Genomic DNA, 20,405 nt, shown 5'->3' on the forward strand with positions numbered 1-20,405 from the left:
CAGCAGTGAGGCGTGCGGCAGTGTGAGGCGTGCGGCAGCGTGAGGCGTGCGGCAGTGTGAGGCGTGCGGCAGCGTGAGGCGTGCAGCAGTGTGTGGCGTGCAGCAGTGTGAGGCATGCAGCGTGAGGCATGCAGCAGTGTGAGGCGTGCAGCAGCGTGCAGCAGTGTGAGTAATGCAGCAGTGTGAGTAATGCAGCAGTGTGAGTAATGCAGCAGTGTGAGTATTGCAGCAGTGTGAGTATTGCAGCAGTGTGAGTATTGCAGCAGTGTGAGTAATGCAGCAGTGTGAGTAATGCAGCAGTGTGAGTAGTGCAGCAGTGTGTGGCGTGCAGCAGTGTGTGGCGTGCAGCAGTGTGTGGCGTGCAGCAGTGTGAGGCGTGCAGCAGTGTAAGGCATCCGGCAGTGTGCAGCATGCAGCAGTGTGAGTAATGCAGCAGTCTGCAGAGTGCAGCAGTGTGCGGCGTGCAGCAGTGTGCAGTGTGCGGCGTGCAGCAGTGTGCGGCGTGCAGCAGTGTGTGGCGTGCTGCAGTGTGCAGTGCAGCATGCAGCAGTGTGAGGTGTGCAGCAGTGTGAGGCGTGCGGCAGTGTGAGGCGTGCGGCAGTGTGAGGCATGTGGCGCATGCTGCAGTGTGCAGCATGCAGCAGTGTGACGTGCAGCTGTGTGTGGCGTACAGTAGTGTGAGTAGTGCAACAGTCTGCAGCGTGCAGCAGTGTGAAGTGTGCAGCAGTGTGAAGCGTGCAGCAGCGTGAAGCAGTGTGAGGGGTACAGCAGTGTGAGGGGTGCAGCAGTGTGAGGGGTGCAGCAGTGTGAGGGGTGCAGCAGTGAGTGGCGTGCAGCAGTGTGTGACGTGCAGCAGTGTGTGGCGTGCAGCAGTGTGTGGCGTGCAGCAGTGTGTGGCGTGCAGCAGTGTGAGGCGTGCAGCAGTGTGAGGCGTGCAGCAGTGTGAGGCGTGCAGCAGTGTGAAGCGTGCAGCAGTGTGAGGGGTGCAGCAGTGTGAGGGGTGCAGCAGTGTGAGGGGTGCAGCAGTGTGAGGGGTGCAGCAGTGTGAGGGGTGCAGCAGTGTGAGGGGTGCAGCAGTGTGAGGGGTGCAGCAGTGTGTGGCGTGCAGTAGTGTGAGGTGTGCAGCAGTGTGAGGCGTGCAGCAGTGTGAGGCGTGCAGCAGTGTGAGGGGTGCAGCAGTGTGAGGGGTGCAGCAGTGTGAGTAATGCAGCAGTGTGAGTAATGCAGCAGTGTGAGTAGTGCAGCAGTGTGAGGCGTGCAGCAGTGTGAGGCGTGCAGCAGTGTGTGGCGTGCAGCAGTGTGTGGCGTGCAGCAGTGTGTGGCGTGCAGCAGTGTGAAGCGTGCAGCAGTGTGAGGGGTGCAGCAGTGTGAGGGGTGCAGCAGTGTGAGGGGTGCAGCAGTGTGAGGGGTGCAGCAGTGTGAGGGGTGCAGCAGTGTGAGGGGTGCAGCAGTGTGTGGCGTGCAGTAGTGTGAGGTGTGCAGCAGTGTGAGGCGTGCAGCAGTGTGAGGCGTGCAGCAGTGTGAGGGGTGCAGCAGTGTGAGGGGTGCAGCAGTGTGAGGGGTGCAGCAGTGTGAGTAATGCAGCAGTGTGAGTAATGCAGCAGTGTGAGTAGTGCAGCAGTGTGAGGCGTGCAGCAGTGTGAGGCGTGCAGCAGTGTGTGGCGTGCAGCAGTGTGTGGCGTGCAGCAGTGTGTGGCGTGCAGCAGTGTGTGGCGTGCAGCAGTGTGTGGCGTGCAGCAGTGTGAGGCGTGCAGCAGTGTAAGGCATCCGGCAGTGTGCAGCATGCAGCAGTGTGAGTAATGCAGCAGTCTGCAGAGTGCAGCAGTGTGCGGCATGCAGCAGTGTGCGGCGTGCAGCAGTGTGTGGCGTGCTGCAGTGTGCAGTGCAGCATGCAGCAGTGTGAGGTGTGCAGCAGTGTGAGGCGTGCGGCAGTGTGAGGCGTGCGGCAGTGTGAGGCATGTGGCGCATGCTGCAGTGTGCAGCATGCAGCAGTGTGACGTGCAGCTGTGTGTGGCGTACAGTAGTGTGAGTTGTGCAACAGTCTGCAGCGTGCAGCAGTGTGAAGTGTGCAGCAGTGTGAAGTGTGCAGCAGTGTGAAGCGTGCAGCAGCGTGAAGCAGTGTGAGGGGTACAGCAGTGTGAGGGGTGCAGCAGTGTGAGGGGTGCAGCAGTGTGAGGGGTGCAGCAGTGTGAGGGGTGCAGCAGTGAGTGGCGTGCAGCAGTGTGTGACGTGCAGCAGTGTGTGGCGTGCAGCAGTGTGTGGCGTGCAGCAGTGTGAGGCGTGCAGCAGTGTGAGGCGTGCAGCAGTGTGAGGCGTGCAGCAGTGTGAAGTGTGCAGCAGTGTGAAGCGTGCAGCAGTCTGAGGCGTGCAGCAGTGTGAGGGGTGCAGCAGTGTGAGGGGTGCAGCAGTGTGAGGGGTGCAGCAGTGTGAGGGGTGCAGCAGTGTGTGGCGTGCAGTAGTGTGAGGCGTGCAGCAGTGTGAGGCCTTCAGCAGTGTGAGGCCTTCAGCAGTGTGAGGCGTGCAGCAGTGTGAGGCGTGCAGCAGTGTGAGGGGTGCAGCAGTGTGAGGGGTGCAGCAGTGTGAGGGGTGCAGCAGTGTGAGGGGTGCAGCAGTGTGAGGGGTGCAGCAGTGGGAGGCTTGCCACAGTGTGAGGCGTGCCGCAGTGTGTGGCGTGCAGCAGTGTGTGGCGTGCAGCAGCGTGAGGCGTGCAGCACACACAGTATGAATGAATGATGAAAACAGGAAGAAGGGTTTCTTCCTCTTTTCCTCTTTTCATCATTCATTCATAGGAAATTGTGAGCGAGTGAACCAACGCAATGGTTTGTAAACAAATAAACAAGAAAAGTGGACATCAAAGGAAGGTTGGGAGGGAATGAGCATATGGGGTGTGAGCGATAACGAAAGTTAATTGTTGTAATATGGGGAGCAGGAAGTGAGGCCGAGCGCGCGCTGGCAAAAGCAGTCTGCTGCTTTTAAGTCCGATGCCAGATGCCAGCTTCGCGCTTGAATGCCTCCCATGCACTGGCCATAAACCGCATTCCAAAGGTCTTTGAGAGCATTTTCTGGTGGCCCTTCTAAATCTCTCACATAGCGATTGCTTAAGCAATAGCTGGACGAGACCTAAAATGTGCCAAAATAATAAAGTAATTCTATCAAAGAAAGTACAGCATTACAAAACATAATTTGAATTTACTTGCTACATAATTTTGGTTCTGATTACGATCGGTCTGCCATCGTTTCGTTTTTGCGACCGCTCGCCTGCAAGGTGGCGGTCCCACAGGGCAAATTATGATGCAACCGCTACCATAGCAGTCACATTTCCATGTTTTGTATTGCGGCGGGTTCTGAGCTCTGCAGCACCCGCCGCAGTACAAAACAAATACCCCACTCATATCCCTGCACTACGAGGCAGGCCCCATGCTGTGCCTGTCACATGGTGCAGGGATATGTTGGGGGGCAACCAAATGTCAAGGGCCAGAGGGGAAGGTGGGCGGCTACGGGCCACCAAAGTCCCTTTCCACCAGCCTTTTCATGGCTGGTTAACCTCCATGAACAGGCCATTGGAAATGGATATTGTAATCCCTATGACAGTGCCTGGCATGCACCGCCAACATGGTAGGGACTACAAGCCCCTCCACTGCACTGGCGGGCTCAAGGAGCCTGTCGGAAACGTGGCGGTCGGGCTTTGCGACTGCCATCACCCCGCCTGCTATTGTAATATGGCGGGAGGGAAACATGTCTCAGATGGCAGGGAGATTGCCACCGACAGCCTGTCATCGATAGTCTCCCCGCCATCATAATCAGGACCATAGTTTTTCCTGCCACATAATTCCAGTGACCCTGCCTATTATTATATTGTGTAGAATTACAGAACATGAGAAACAACAATTTTAGGAAGGGTCAAGGGGATAAATATTTATAGACTCTTACAACATAAGCTAAGCAAACAGTGATTTTTTCACACTGTTCTACACCTGTTTTTAACCTGACGTCCAGGTGAATACTAATAAAAAACTTTTTTTGCCTGGAACGCCATTTTAACATCACCCACTCACTTTTTCGTTTGCACTGCACATGACCAGCACCATTCAGTGGCATGGACACTTTCACCGTTTGAGCCAGAACTATGGGGTGTATGGCCAATTCATCTGGGCCTTGACGCACTACCCTAGTTCCAGGTGTCCTATATGACGAGGTTCCGCCAAATGGGTGGTCGGATAGGATATTGATGATACATTGAGTGTCGCGTGACCACTTGGGCTGGTCTTGTGCAATCCAATTGTGTGGTATCTTAAGGACCCTACAGGCTCAGCATCTTGTCTCACAGACCCTTCAATTCTTTTTGTTTGTTCGAATTACAGAACATTCCTTATTTAATCTGACTCCTGCAAAATTCCGATAATTTACACTCGCTATAGCGTCACAGCACAAAGAAAAGACATTCCACCACCACAATGATGTATGATATAATGTCATGCAACTTCCTCCATGCTGATTTCAGACTGTACCCCACACCTTTAAGTAGCCGAGGTGATCTCATCAATTATGTCATTTGAGATGCCATCAGTGATGTGATATAATTAGAGCTCCCAGTTTTCAGTTTTTACTCATTTTTACAGATAAATACAGACAGAAAACTCTTTATTTTAATGTCTGTATTTATTTTTAAATTCAGAAAAATACAGAAAATAATCCTTTGTTGTATGATTTTTTCTATTGTCAATCATGAGTGCCTGGTCAGTAGGTGTACAGATTGAGAGGTAGGGGAGATGAAAAAAGAAATGAGATTTCCTAATAAAGCGTAATAAGTGCAGAAATACAGTTATTTATTCTATTTTACAATGCAGGTGTTTTTAGATAACACTAGAACTGTATACTGCCGAAACGTTTTGGACATTTAAATGCAAGTATACATTTATCAGTTAATTAAATGTGGAAAAATACCTGTTGCAGCTTCATTTATACAGAAAACACAAAATAAAAATGGATAAATACCGAAAAAAAGAGCAAAACATAAATATGGATAAATATACAGACAGAAATGTCGAAAAAATACATATCATAAAACCGGGAGCCCTAGATATAATTTAAAATTTGTGATATATGTGAGGACATAAGCCGTGCATGGTGGGAGCGCAAGTTATAGTTACGTCAGTAAAGTATAACTAGTGTTTTTCAGGATTTTTCCTGATTACGCTTCCAGTGAATCCGTTCAGTACTTGTTAAGAAATTTAAGGAAATCCAAATTTATATATCTGCAAATGTGACTAATTTGTGACGATTTCCTGATTAATCATGAATGGGTGCACCAAGAAGAATGTCGTTATTAGCTGGCTGCAAAATGAGAAGAGAGTTGCATCTGCCATTTTATCTCATTGAAGCAGTTCAAACAGTAGAAAGTGGCATAACAGGTCAGTTTGCTTGTGCTGTGACACCATGAGAGGTTCAAAAAAGGGGGGTGCTGCACTGTTCCTCAAAGGGGAGAAAGATTAGGAAAAGCTGACGTGACCGAAGGTGTGGGTAGTACACCTTTGGGCATCCATTTTGTTGGATGTATTTGCCTCACACACCCAAAAGGGTGTCATGCTTCCTCATTGGCGGTTGCTCCTCGTCGGGGGGGCGGTGCAATCCCCAACGGGCTCACCTCGAGGAGGGGCTCTTTAGCGGAGATCTTTTGTATCCAACAGCCCTATGGTGAAGTGAGGGTATGTGGGCAGAGTATCAGGTAGACTCGGTGTAGTGATTAAAATGCAGCAGGGGATGCCGGAAACAACTTTATTCTGGGGGTCCCCCTACTACAATTAAAACCAGTGAAGAAGGGCAGCTCGCTAGGGGTAACCAAGTTAGGTAAAGTAATCCTAGAGAGGCCTTCAAAAACAATGGGTCAACATGTTTCTCGCTCCTTCCCGTTCCATCATGGCCGACCCGTTCACATAATACACCACGTGACTTTTTCCAATGGTCGGAACTATCTTGCAAATGAAATGCAAGATTTAACACTCCGAGCCGTGGCATATAAGTTACCAACAGAACGGAATGGATATTGATAAAAATTTATATCGGCTCACTCTAGTGATTGAGCCACTTCAAATCAAGTGCATGACCAGATACTCCGAGCGGCCGCACATAAAGTACGAATTGAATAACATGGGCATTTGTTTTGTTTTGTTAATTTTCTGTCCGCTCTTTAACTGATACTCAAAACACTGAGCCACCTATGCTGTATCTTCCGTTATATACGCTTCACCTTTCTGTCATGGCCGCTATAGAAACCACTTTGGTCATGTGACCCACACGGAAGGGCGCCATTGACGAGGCTCCTCCCCGACGGTGCCCTTTTAATAACAAACACCGCCAGACCTACCCATCTATCCGAACTAGGCGGAGATAGGTAGGTGCATCCACGCGGTCACGGGACGAGTAAGGTAAGGTGGGACTACATGACAATACCTGGATCCACCCAGTCCTTGATAGCTAGTACTTTACCATGTAATTTTTCGCCCCCTGGTATAACATTCATTTCGCATTGCAGCCACACCTGAAGGCTTACCCTCGTAGAACTGACCCGCCGAGCATTCATGTGGCTCTTAGACCTTGACCTTTAGGTGAGCCATCAGCCTGCATATGCTTGTTTTAGATGACCGCTTAGATAAAGATATATATATAAAAAAATGTGATGTTACTCATATAATTATGACACGAATTGCCACTGAATAACATGGATGGTGTTTGTAGATAATACTGCTGCTTTTAAACACTGGTTTTTACCATAATGTTTTACATTCACAAACACAGTGTGAGTGTGTGAGCCTTGCACTGCACGCTGTATTCACCTGGCATGTTTAGGTTGGGTACTTCCCCCAACACCACCCGGAGCATGCCTCACTGGTTTTTACATGCTGACGCTGACCCAGTTTGTGCCTCTGATGAGAAATATACTATTAATAACGATCTGTTTTTTCTCATTATTTAGGCATAGGACTTTCCACCCAGGTAAAATACACCTACACTACATACATGACACTCGCATGTTAAGAGTTCTTTTCCTTTTTTCGTTTCACTTTTAAAGGTCCTGATGAATCGCAGGTGATTAACCTATATGCGAGAAACATGTTGACCCATTGTTTTTGAAGGCCTCTCTAGGATTACTTTACCTAACTTGGTTACCCCTAGCGAGCTGCCCTTCTTCACTGGTTTTAATTGTAGTAGGGGGACCCCCAGAATAAAGTTGTTTCCGGCATCCCCTGCTGCATTTTAATCACTACACCGAGTCTACCTGATACTCTGCCCACTTACCCTCACTTCACCATAGGGCTGTTGGATACAAAAGATCTCCGCTAAAGAGCCCCTCCTCGAGGTGAGCCCGTTGGGGATTGCACCGCCCCCCCGACGAGGAGCAACCGTCAATGATGAAGCATGAGACCCTTTTGGGTGTGTGAGGCAAATACATTCAACAAAATGGATGCCCAAAGGTGTACTACCCACACCTTCGGTCACGTCAGCTTTTCCTAATCTTTCTCCCCTTTGAGGAACAGTGCAGCACCCCCTTTTTTGAACTACTAGTACCTTATACGGGCACACGCTGTGACTGGACCTTTCACTTGCTCAAGTGATAATTAGTGTCCGTTGATCCATTGATCACTCTCCCTATACTTGACAAACACCATGAGAGGTGTCTGAGGAACTCCTTATGGGTATATGTCGAAAAAATGTTTTTTTTCCACTTGTAATATTTACGGATGCTCTGTGACCATCGGGGCAGCCCTCCCATGTAACTTCGCAATGAATTTGCGAATATATGTTGGGACACATTTGCGACTATCACTGAAAAAAAGTTTAAAAAAATATTTTTATACACCCACCCTCTGTTTTACTTAGGCACTCACACACCCACTCAACCACCCACTCAGAGATCGGCATGATCACTGACCGATCCAATCAGAGACTCACACACCCACTTAGAGACTCATGTACCCACTCTTAGACCCATTCACTTATGCACCCACTTATAGACGGACTCATCCACTCACAGATGCACTCATAGACTTATGTACTCACTCAGATACCCCCTCATATTGTCATGTACTCAATCAGAGACCCATACAGACACTCAGTCACTCATAGACCCATTGATATTCTGATGCAGTTACTTGCAGACTCACTGAGACACTCATACACTCACTCAAAGACACACTGAGACACTCATGCACCCAGTCACAGACCCGCTCAGAGACTCATGCACCCAGTCACAGACCCAGGCAGACACTTATGCACCCACTCACAGATTTACACACCCTCTCACGGACCAACTCCGAGACTGAGGCGTCCACTTACAGATCTACTCAGGCACTCACTCATAGACTCATACAGACAGTCCCACTGTCACTCACAGACCCTTTGATATTCTCATGAAGTCACTCATAGACCCACTGAGACACTATATACCCACTTAAAGACTCCCTGAGAAACTCCTGCATTGACTCATGGACCCTGTCAGAGACTGAGACACCCACTCACAGACCCACTCAGACACGGATGCACTGACTCGCACCTACTCAGAGACTCATGTACTTAGTCATTCACCCACTTAGAGACAGCCATGCCCACTCAGGTTCCCATACCCAGTCACAGACCCTGTCAGACACTTATGCACCCACTCACAGACCCACTCAGAGACTCATGCACTCACTCACAGACCCCTGAGAGATTCATTCACCCACTCACAGACCCCCTGAGAGATTCACACACCCACTCACAGATCCACTCTGAGACCCATACAGCCACTTGGACATACCATCACTCACCTATACAGTCTCTCACATACCCACTCACACACCACTGATGCACCCACTCACTCACACATCCACACACAGTTACTAATTCGCTTATACAGCCACTCACACAGCCACTCACTCATACAACCACTCACACACCCATAGAGCCACTCCATTACCTACTCTCACATGGATACATACAGTCACACAGCCTCTAACATAATATGTGTTACAAATAGTATCACTCAGTAGTTCACAAACTATTCTCATTTAACTTTTGTAGTATCTTAGTATATATCGTTAATACTCAAAACCTTTAGGAAACAGTCACAATCATTGGATGATGTAATCAGTGATTTCATTTGAGATGTCATCAGTGATGTCATTGACTATTTGTGAGTGATGTAATATGTGAAATCATAAGCAATGCAATGCGGGGGCGTAAGATATAGTTAGCTCAGGTAACTATAACTGCTGAATGTCTATGTTTTTGCATGAGTGAAATCTGGGCCGAAATATAATGTCCCTGTAACCTTTGTTTTTTCCAGTGAATATATATCTGTATATATTTATTCAATTGCCCAGTGGTGGTCATTGGGTAGTTATACTTAGATCTGCTTTTCTGTAGGAAAGGCATTTTTAGTTTTTGATTAAATTTGGCTCAGTTTGATGAACCTTCACAAAACTTTCCAGAAAAAAGTCTCATCCATCCTAGCTTCTTCCTGGAAAGTTTTGGCGTGATTTGTCAAGCGGGGACCGAGAAAAGGGGGTGGGGGGGACTCAAACGTTTTTCCACCAGTCATATTTCATTCGGAAAATTTAACGGGGATACCGCAAAAACTGCTAACTGGAATTACACCAAATTTGGTAGACACCTAGATTTTAGTCCAGAAAGCGTGCTTTTTGTGATTTGGTGTAAATCCGTTCACTAGTTTTTGAGCAATTGGGCTCAAAAACTCTGTATATTTCATGCCATTAAGGATCCGGGGACCCACAGATCTCCAGAGTTCTGATTGGATGCCACCACGTCAGCTAGGATGTGGTGGCCGCCATCATAGGACTTGCAACTCAGCCCAGAGTCCTTGAAAACATGTTAAAATAAATAGATATAAGGGACCAGGATAGGGATAACCTGCTATCCCTAGGCCTGATGGGGGAGTCCAGTGGGCCAAAATCGTAAAAAAAAATAATAATAATAATTTGCCATGAATATGCGGGGCATCTGAGCTACAAGAGAAACGGGGGACGACCTAATTAGATGTTAAGGGGGTGTTGAACGTGGCCCCATCCCCAAGCCTCTTGGAGGCCCTGGGGACCACATCCCTGGGGCGGACATGGTAACAAAGGGAATGGGTGTGTGGTATCCATCCCAGAGCATGGATAAAGCCACTAGACCCCCTACCCGAGCCTGAAAATACCCCAAGGACCCCATCCCCTGGGGCCAATATTAAAGGAAGAAGAGGGGGATGTGTGGCCTTCTTCCTTGAGCCTGAAAAGTCCCTGGCACCCAAAGCCCCGGAGCCGGTTCACTGTGTCCTGGGGAGCCTACCCCCAGTAGTTTCCCTGAGTGTGGGCAGGGAAAGCATGTTTGCTTCCACCCATCGAGAGCTTAGAAAAATCTCCCGGGTGGGGCAGGCATGTGTTTCCCAGCTCTTGTAAGCAGGGAAACTCAGATTGATCTTACTTATCAGGAGCAGTGAAAAACAGCTGCTCCAGGCGTAATCAATGCTGGCTCCCGATGCGCCCAGGATGGACGCATGCGTGGAGCCAGCTGGGCTGTGGGGGATCTGCTTCGCTCCCCAGAGTCCCCAGTATAGAGTTTTGTAGGTGCCCCCGGTGGGCATCAGGGCACCCACTGAAGGCCCCGGGGGCCTGCAGTACCCTGGGAAGGGGGACCGAATGTCCCCTTCAAATATGCTTTGGCTTGGGGAAGGGGGGCTGCAGGGCCAGTATTGGCTCATGAAGGGGGGCCTTGTGTTCCCCTCCCATATAACAAAAAAAAAGCTGCCGCCGGGAGATCGTGGTCTGTAGAGGCATGAGGAAGCGGGGGGTGCACCGTCCCTCCCCTTAATTAAAGAAAGTGGCCCAGGGATGTGATCTTCAAGGCCCTAAAGGCTCGGGATGGGGGCTCGCGCTCCCGCCCCAATACTATTTTTTTATTTGCCGGCTCCTGGCATCCCCATGATAGGTGTTGGGAGCTTCCAGGCCAGATCCTTCCTGGACCCAGAAACAAGCATCCTGGGACCTGGTTCTGGGTATCGCCACTCATCAGCCAGGCTAGCTTCAATCCAGTAGCTCAGTGAGCAAGGGACCCGCTGACTGGAATCAAGCAAGCCTGGCTGATGAGGGGTTATACTCCGAAATCGGCCCCAGGATGCTTTTCTCCAGTCCTGGGAGGACGTGGCTAAGCAGTTCAGGCTGGACTGTTCCCATGTAGAGTAGGGTCAAGATTGATTTACATATGGCTGGGTCCAAACTGGAATGACGTGGCTAGCCAAATAACAATGGATTAAACCAAGAACTGTGACTGGGATGAGTCTTTGAAAAGTTTCAACCCTCCAGCCATCATTTTAGTTTGTGATGTTATAGTAACTTGGAGATATGCCTGTACTTTTATGTTGTCTTGCACAAAAAGCGCCTCCTTCCATGAAACAGCACAATATCCAACAGCATGCTATGGAAATAGCATTGAGTTCACATCCAACACAACTTAGATGTTCCATGTATTTGGGTATCTTTGAGTTCAAAACAGTACCAACTATAATAGTAACTAAACACTCATGACCTGTATAAGAACAACCTGTTAGTCAGTACAACACATATGTCTGGCACAACTCATTGTCACCATAAAACTAGACCTTAATAGACCTAACAACACCACCCTGCTCTACATAAAACAATATGTCACTCACAACACACTAAAGCAGCACCCTCTGGATAGTCTGATTCATAAAGGTGCTGTAGACACCCACCCACTCTTAATTGCCTCTGACACTTTAGGGTTGCCAATACACATACCTACCCTCCTATGTGACATATACCCAAATGGATAAAGACCCCTAGCTACACAAACCAAACAATACTAACCAATTCTCAGTAGCAGAACAGCGGTGGTTCATCCTTCAAAATGTGATCCAGATTTTTTTTTTAAAAAGTGGTATATTTTGTTTGTGATTTTTTTTGCAGAGTTTTATATAGCACAGACCTGACCCAGTATCGGAGCGCTTTACATGGCACCAGTTGTGTTACACGAGGACACATTCATTTTTGTTAGGCACAGGGAGATTAAGTGATTTGCCCAGAATGAGAATTTGCCTAGCCTTAGTGCTGGTAAGTTCCAATTCTATTAAGGACTCGGAGGCGAGGATTATGCCATTCTTTCTATCGCTTTATTTTCCACAGCAGCAAGAAAAATATATAAACAAACTACTTTTCCCATGAACATTCAGGGAAAAAACAAAATCGAACATGAGTCCTATCACATTGTCCATACACCGGCAGCTCCCATCATGCTCTGCTGTCCTTTCCTCCTCTTCTTTCTTCGCGCGAAGCCCATACACTGGTCCAATCACGCATCCTGTTTGGAATTCTCAGTCCCTGCAAAAGAACACATCATCAGATCTAGCCCGTTCCAACAGAACGTCATCAATCAAAAGAAGAGCAGTACAATGCAGAGCAACAGCAGTTCATTGATTAGAGCATTATAAAAGATTTACTTACATTGCATACGGGGAGGGCCCACTTCCAGGAAGTCACTGGGGGGGGGATAATCCTTGCCTCCGAGTCCTTAATAGAATTGGAACTTACCAGCACTAAGGCTAGGCAAATTCTCATTCTATGGCAGGACCGGAGGCTTCGGATTATGCCAGTTCAAAGCTTATCGACAACCAGCCGAGCTACTTCTATAACTGGCTTGAAATAGAACCTCTCGGCCGCTCTCATCAAATCCTCCAGTCGAGCCCCGAGGGCAAAAGCTTTTGAGGCCATAGCTCCTCTCGCCGAGTGAGCTCCAAATTGCTTGGTATCAATCCCCGCCTCCTGCATTACCCAAAGCACCCAACGGGCGATCGTTGGCGAAGTAACTGCCTTGTACGGTTTCCGTAGGGCAATAAGAAGTTGCCTCTCACCCGGAGGGCGAGTATCATCAGTCATATCTTCATAAGCACGGAGTCACTGCACAACACACAGTTTGGGGGAGTCCTGAAAGGCCGGGTAGGAAATAACCCTAGTCAGGGTCTTAGTCCGCCTACTGATGGTAAAAGAAACTCCATCCGGAGAGAAAACTCTGTCCGTGATATCAAGCGCTCGCACATCCGAGACCAGTCTGCAAGATATCAGGCACAACAACATAGCTAACTTAGCAGTCAACTCTTTACGAGACAAGAACCTGTTCGGTTGCCAAGAAAGGAACAAATTTAACACTCTGTTCACGTCCCACAGGACGGAGTACCGAGGCTCTGGCGGCAACGAAAGGCGGATACCTCTCAGGAGCCTACAAACCAAAGGATGTTCACCATCTGGGGAACCCTGCACCAAATCGTGCCCTGCTGAAATCGCAGACCTGAAGGTATTGATCGACCGATAAGCCAGTCCCTGTTGAGCCAGTTTGGCCAAGAAATTCAGGACATGGACTACAGTTGCCCCCATGGGATCAAAATTCCGTCGCACACACCAACGACTCCATCTATGCCATGCAGATCTGTACCGCTTGGTCGTGCTGTCAGCCCAGGCTTTGGAAAGCAAGTCCTCTGCCTTTCCTGAAAGGCCCGGGAGTGTCCAACGACGCCTGAGAGCCTCCATGCCATCAGTTGCAGAGAGCCCTCTTGGACCAACCTGTGGGGAGCTCCTTCTGGATTGAGGAGAATGTGAGGAGACTGGGGGAGTAGGATTAGAGAATCCCAGGAAAGTTCCAGTAGAACTGGAAACCAAACTTGAGATCTCCACCACGGAGTGATCATCACCACCTGCGCCAACTGACGGCGTAGCAACGCCGACACGCGCGTAATCATTGAGAATGGGGGAAACGCATACCCCTGCTCGATCGACCAGTCCTGGAGGAACGAATCGGTCGCCTCCGCCTGAGGGTCGGGGCGCCAACTGAAATACCTCGGGAGTTGATGATCCAGGCCGGATGCAAAAAGGTCCACCGAGAATGGACCCCACCGGTCCGAGAGCCTGGAGAACAGAAGAGGATCCAGCTTCCAAACGCTGGCGTCCAGGATGTTCCTGGAGTGCCAATCGGCCACCTCGTTCTGACGTCCCGGCAAATACTCCGCCGTGACCGACACCTGATGGTCCAGGCAACAGTGCCAAAAGTCTCTGGCAAGGTCCGCCAGCATTTTGGATCTGGTGCCACCTAGATGGTTGATATAATGGACCGCCGACACGTTGTCCATCCTGAGAAGGACGCAAGATTGCACTCTGTCTTTGGTCCAACATTGCACCGCGAAGGAGCCCGTCAGTAACTCCAAGCAGTTGATATGTAAAGATTGCTCGAAAGCGGACCAGGCGCCACCCGTGGAGATATCCCTGCACCTGGCTCCCCAGCCTGAACGACTGGCGTCCGACTCTATCACGATGTCGGGAGCCGAGCCGAAAATCGCACAGCCATTCCAGGGCTCCATGTGCGTGAGCCACCATCTCATCTCGTCTCTCACATCGTCTGACAAAGGAACCAGCTGAGAGTACGTTAGCCCTTTCCTGAGGTGGTACGCCTTCAAGCGTTGCATGGCTCGATAATGGAGGGGACCTGGAAAGATAGCCTGAATCGAAGACGACAACAGGCGACGCAAAGATATCAATGGCTTCGCCAGAGTTTGGCGTAATTCGTGTCTGATCTTCGACATCTTCCTGGCGGGCAGACTCAAGGTGGAAGACACCGAATCTAAATTGAAACCGAGAAAGGTCGCACACTGTACAGGAACCAGAAGGGACTTCTTCTCGTTGATTACAAAACCCAAGCCTTGAAGAAGGTTGATCGCGGACTGCAACTGAGACTGCAGGCGTCTCGGGCAGTGGTCCATGAACAGCATGTCGTCTAAATACACGATCATTCTGACACCTCGAGCTCGTAAGGCCTCCACCGCCGGACGCAACACCATAGTGAAGCACCATGGCGCTGAGGATAGCCCGAAAGGTAGTTTGGTGAACTCGTAAACCTGATCGCCCCCCCTGAACTGGAGGAAACAACGGTGTGGAGGGAAGATCGGGACCGCTAAGTAAGCGTCCTTTAAGTCTAGCCTGACCATCCAATCGGACGGGCGTAAAACATCTCGTAAGAGGTGAATCCCCTCCATCTTGAAATGGCGGTATACCAGCCATTCGTTGAATTCCTTCAAATTGATCGCCGGGCGCCTGCCCCCGTGGACTTTGTCGACTAAGAAGAGATTGCTGAGGAAACCTGAGGGCTGTTCGCAAGCGCAACAAATCGCCCCTTTTTGGAGGAGGGCAGCGACCTCTTCGCTCACCAAAGCCGCATCGCGCTGGGAAAAGGTAATGGGGCGAGGACGCTGAAGCTGACACGGACGGCCATGGAACTCCAATTGGAAGCCCTGCACCGTCTGCAGCACCCAGGCATCGCTGGTAAGGGAGGCCCACGCTGGGAAGAACTGCGCTAGACGCCCCCCTACTCGCAAGCTCGCGGAAGGTAGCACACTCGCCTCGTCCACCGCCCTGATGTTGGCCTCTTTGACCACCACGTCCTCCAAACTTCTGCCCCCTGGTGGGGTAGAAATTGTTGAATCGGGCCTTGTCTTGAAACTGCCCGCGTCCGGAGCCTTGTCCTCTGTCAGAGCTGGTGCCTCGACCGAACGAGCGGCCCCTGCCTCGTCCGGTCTTATCAAAAATACGAGGGGCGAAGACCTTTTTGATGTTGGACTGAGCCCGGTCCAGGGAAGTGAAGGTCGCCACGAACTTCCCGAGCTCCTTAATAAAAGGATCTCCAAACAAACCACCCTGGGCCACAGCACCAGCCTCGGACGAGGCGAAGTCACCCAGCTTGGGGTCCACCTTTATTAAGAGCGAACGCCTCCTCTCTGTAGAGAGGGCGCAGTTGGCATTGCCCAGAAATATGATGGCGCGCTGGGCCCAGTTCGACAGCACCTCCGGGGAAATCATGTCCCCCGACACCTTGGCTTCCTCCGCCATGTCTAAAAGTTTCGTCATGGGGCCGACCGCATCCAGGAGCTTGTCCTGGCACATACGCCAGGACCTGTCTATCCCCTTTCGGGGATCCTTGATGAATTTCGCCAGAAAGGTAGCCATTTTTGGGTCGATGTCAGGAGTCATGGCTACCTTACCCTCAAGAGAGGGTCGAGGGCACTCCGCCCGAAGGCGGCTACGGGCATCCTTATCCACCGGCCTCCTGAGGCGATTTGCAACATACTGGGCCACCTTGTCGCATGGGACCCACTTGGACGATCTGGGGTGGACGATGTCGTCCGGGTCCAACATGTCCGACGGACCCGCGGAGGCGGATGGTTGAGATGGCAGCCACGACCTGGAGGAACATGCCTCCTCCTCCGAGTCCGGAGAGTCATCGTCCTGCTGCCGCTCCGGGGACATAGTACGGGGTGTAGGAGGAGTAACCTCCGCGGGGAGAGTTTGAGGGGATTGGGAGCCGTCCAAGGCCATAAAGGCGCTCTTCACCCTCGCGAAAGCCGTAGGGTCAACCCCCTCAGTACAAAGCTTTTTAGGGGGAGGGGGAGGAGGGGGCGTGGCCGGGGCAGAGGCCGGAGCAGGCGCAGGGGTAAGAGCGGCCAGTTTAGCGTAAGCCTCATCCAAACGCGCCGAGAGCCGTTGCTCAAGGGGTACCATTGCCTGATCTACCGCCCGATAGATCGAGTCTTCGACCGCTTGATAAAAGTCATCGTCCAGGGGGACGTAATTCAGAGGATCCTCCTCCGTATACTGGTCCGACTCCCTCTGCATGGTGAGGTAAATTAGGCTCGAAGGCAGAGAGGTCCGCAAGGAGACCGAAATTGACCCCCAAAGGGCACTCTATGGTCTGGGGATGTCCCAGCGATATGGGTGGCCAAAGGCACACAATTAACGGGACTAGCCCTTGGAAACGCTGCAGCCCTCAGATTTCAGGGGCGCCACCCGGCGAAGCGCTCCCACGCCGACTACCGGCACAATTACGACCCCGAAGGGTGTTCAAAGTCACAGTACAACCCAAGAGGGTGTCAAGAAGCAAGGGGAAACCTAAATTGCGACCCCGAAGGGTGTCAGAACCGGGTGGCCGGGTACGGGCTACACGCTGGTGACAAAAAACCGCTCCAGAACGCTCTAGAAGCATCTGACGGCGGTCCCGCAGCAGCCGAGACGCCGACCCCTAGCGGCGAGTTAACCGCACCGCACACTACTGGGTACCAGAATCGCGTGAGGAGCGCCGAAGCGACCCGCGATTGAAGAAGGGAATCTGTGAGGGAAGAAAAAAACAAGCGCACGACCCAGACCCAGGGCCAAAACGCTCAAGCCACAGAACCCACAAACCCAGGAGAGAAGAAAAAACCGACTTAACTTGCTGCGAGCAGCGAAGAAAGAGGAGGAGGAAAGGACAGCAGAGCATGATAAGAGCTGCCGGTGCATGGACATTGTGATAGGACTCATGTTCTATTTTGTTTTTTTCCCCGAATGTTCATGGGAAAAGTAGTTTGTTTATATATTTTTCTTGCTGCTGTGGAAAATAAAGCGATAGAAAGAATGGCATAATCCGAAGCCTCCGGTCCTGCCATAGAATCACAGGCTGTTCAGCGTCATTGCTGAGACTCGAACCCGAATGTATGACGTTACAACGCAAACATTTACAACGCATGCCTTTACAACGCAGTTTTTACATCTCAACATCCATTACAATGCATGATTTTACATCGCATAAAATGCATTTTTAGAAACTACATTTACAACCCATTACATTACATTGCATTATACCATTACAACGCATACCACTACATTGCATTTAAGGTAAGTGTTGGATAGTGTAGGGTAAAAATTACTATCCCACTCCAGTGAGTGCAACAGTAGGGTAAGTGTTGGATAGTGTAGGGGAAAACATTACTATTCCCACTCCAGTGAGTGCAAGAGTAGGGTAAGTGTTGGATAGTGTAAGGGTAAAAACTATGCGTTGTAATGGTATGCGTTGTAATGGTATGCATTGTAATGGTATGCGTTGTAGTGACATGCGATGTAAAGGATGTTGCGTTGTAATGACTTCGTTGTAAAGGTAGTGCAATGTAATGACTGCATTGTAAAGGTTGTTTCCCCTCTAACCCGGTTCCCCAGATTCAAGGTCGACCCCCCCTAGTCGTTAAGCCAACTCCTCTGTCCAACTCCTCTCTCTAGAAGGAAATGACCACACTAACTATGTGTTCTCATTTGGGGCAACCTTTCCATGCAGGTAGCAGAACCACTCCGCTGTGAGGTAGCACACACTCCTTATGGATGAAAGTGAGGGGGCCTTGTGCACGGGTAGAGTGAAGTTCAGATGCGGCTTTCATCTGCCTACAATGGCATACGCAGTCTACAGCTTCCTGTGTCTGCATGTTCGTTTTGTGCCTTAACTGGGCTTCAGCAGACATTTTAATTGAGCTGGTGGAATCAAAGGAAGTTTGGGAATGCTGCATTACACTTGTAACACAGAATTACTGATAAATGTAAATTCTGCTGGAAGAATTAAATTATGCAGTGGTTTCAGTTTACAAACCACTGGTTACGACTCTGCATCCTTACATACTATGCAGTTTAATCACTGCAGAGTATGCAAAGGCGCAGAGTGGTATTTGGCAACTGTTTTCTCAGGCGAAATGCATCCTCTCATTGATTGTTTGGGATGTGAGGATGCATTGTGAGCTAAGAAAATAGCACCAAATGCCCACTCTGCCCTGTCACAAAATCTGGCAGAATATGTATGTAATTCCACGGAATCAAACTCCCCCGAACCCCAGCCTTAACCCTATGCTGCCTGTGCTGTAACACATTTTCTGCCATCTTGCCTGAAAGCAGTTCGCTCTATCCAGCTTTGTTTTATAGTTGTATGTCAGAATATCATTATCAAAAGTATAGTTTACAGAAACGTTGTCCTATCGGCTGAAGATTTTTGATTACCTCCGAAGGGATGATATTTTTGTAACTAATATTTAGGGTACAATATTTCTGTCAAACGATATTTTGGTTCGATATGGTGGTACCACGCTGCATGTATACGTTTCTGTTTCTACATGTATTCACAGCCATGCAGTTATGCACACTGCTAATGTAAACTGACCAGTTCGGTCCATTGCACCAGGTGTGTATCTGCGGTATCCTGATTAGAAGGATCTTGTTTTTGGATTGTGTCCATAGTTGACTCTAAACTTGCCTGTTTTTTTGTCTCCTTGCAGCACCAAGGGCATCACAAATGGATGGGCTCGGGCACAGTGGCTGATACAAACAGTTCTGTTTGGTATAGCCTCACTGTCCCTCCTGTTGGCCTACAAACCCGGGCAGCAGAAGAAACATAAATAACTCGGAACTTGCGAAGAATTTGCAATGATACAAGCTTCTACCAGACTCCGCAAGCGAAGGACCACGCCGCGGTTGAAAATTCGACCCACCCTGCCCTGTATGCTGGGTATTCACCAAAACCTAACTGGGTTTAGCTCCATCCCTTGTGCTTAGGCATGATGAGTGTTCCGAATTGGGACCAAAGAAATACTGGATGAACTGATGAATTAGAATATTTTTAGATTTGTACCTCAGTTGTTGAATCTCAGTAGGTTTGGCACCTGATGCAATTTGAGAACTATATCAAAGGTTATGATTAATTTAAACCATTACTATAGGCCTATTTTTTTCTCAGCAGCTGTGCCAAAAGTAAACTATCTACTGCAATACACGGTGTAAAATAGATATCAACAAGCTGACCACACCCACCTGGAACCCCATGGCATTTTACCCTTTCAGTGTTCTACTCTGCCACACAGGAAATCCATGTGTCCTCACAGGCAAATCAATTTGAAATTTGAATTTAATAGAGCTAGGAATGGCCGGATTACTAGTCCACCTCTGACCAGGTAGGGCCAGGATTAAAGTAGATGGGTAATGCAGATCAGCAAAGAAAAGAAAATATTTGCATATATAAAAAGCTGTAACCACTTAAGAGTAAAACCTGTCAGTTTCACACATTCCACGCTCAATTATAAAAACTAATGTTCCTGAAGAAAGCACCAAGTTGGGGCAGTTATTTCATTACTTATTTGGGGCGATTTGGCTGTAGAATGCGTTCCTTTACAGTGTTTTTATTGTGGCCGCTAACTGTGACTGAGACACCTATGTCTGGAAATGTGTGGTTGGATACATTGTGGTGTTTGTTTTTTTATTTATTAAACAAATTTAACACAACATTTTGTGCCTGTAAATGCCTGACTGCACACACAGTGGTGGTTCTTTTTAATTTATTGAACAAAATGTGGTTGGGTAACAGTACTACCTGCTAATGGGATGTCATTGCTGGTCAAACATCCTCCCATTATCCCTGCAGAACCTGCTTGCTCACAGGAGAATCTCAGCCAATAGGTATTTATCGTGTGGCTAGATTTGCCCTCATTTCCTGACCACTGCTCATGACAAGTACTCAGACATTTTCCAATAGGT

General features: G+C 49.3%; 1 protein-coding gene across 1 annotated transcript in view; it reads left to right on the forward strand.

The window, feature by feature from the left end:
• Positions 1 to 20,153, forward strand: part of TMEM254 (transmembrane protein 254) — a 111,774-nt gene extending 91,621 nt beyond the window's left edge. Inside the window, exon 4 of the mRNA XM_086922426.1 lies at positions 19,154 to 20,153. Within this exon, the coding sequence (XP_086778552.1) occupies positions 19,154 to 19,277 (124 nt within the window). The 3' untranslated portion in view covers positions 19,278 to 20,153. The remainder of the gene's footprint in view (positions 1 to 19,153) is intronic.
• Positions 20,154 to 20,405: the final 252 nt, after the last annotated feature.

Source organism: Lissotriton vulgaris, chromosome 5 (genome assembly GCF_964263255.1).
Source record: "Lissotriton vulgaris chromosome 5, aLisVul1.2, whole genome shotgun sequence".
In the NCBI taxonomy this organism is placed as follows: domain Eukaryota; kingdom Metazoa; phylum Chordata; class Amphibia; order Caudata; family Salamandridae; genus Lissotriton; species Lissotriton vulgaris.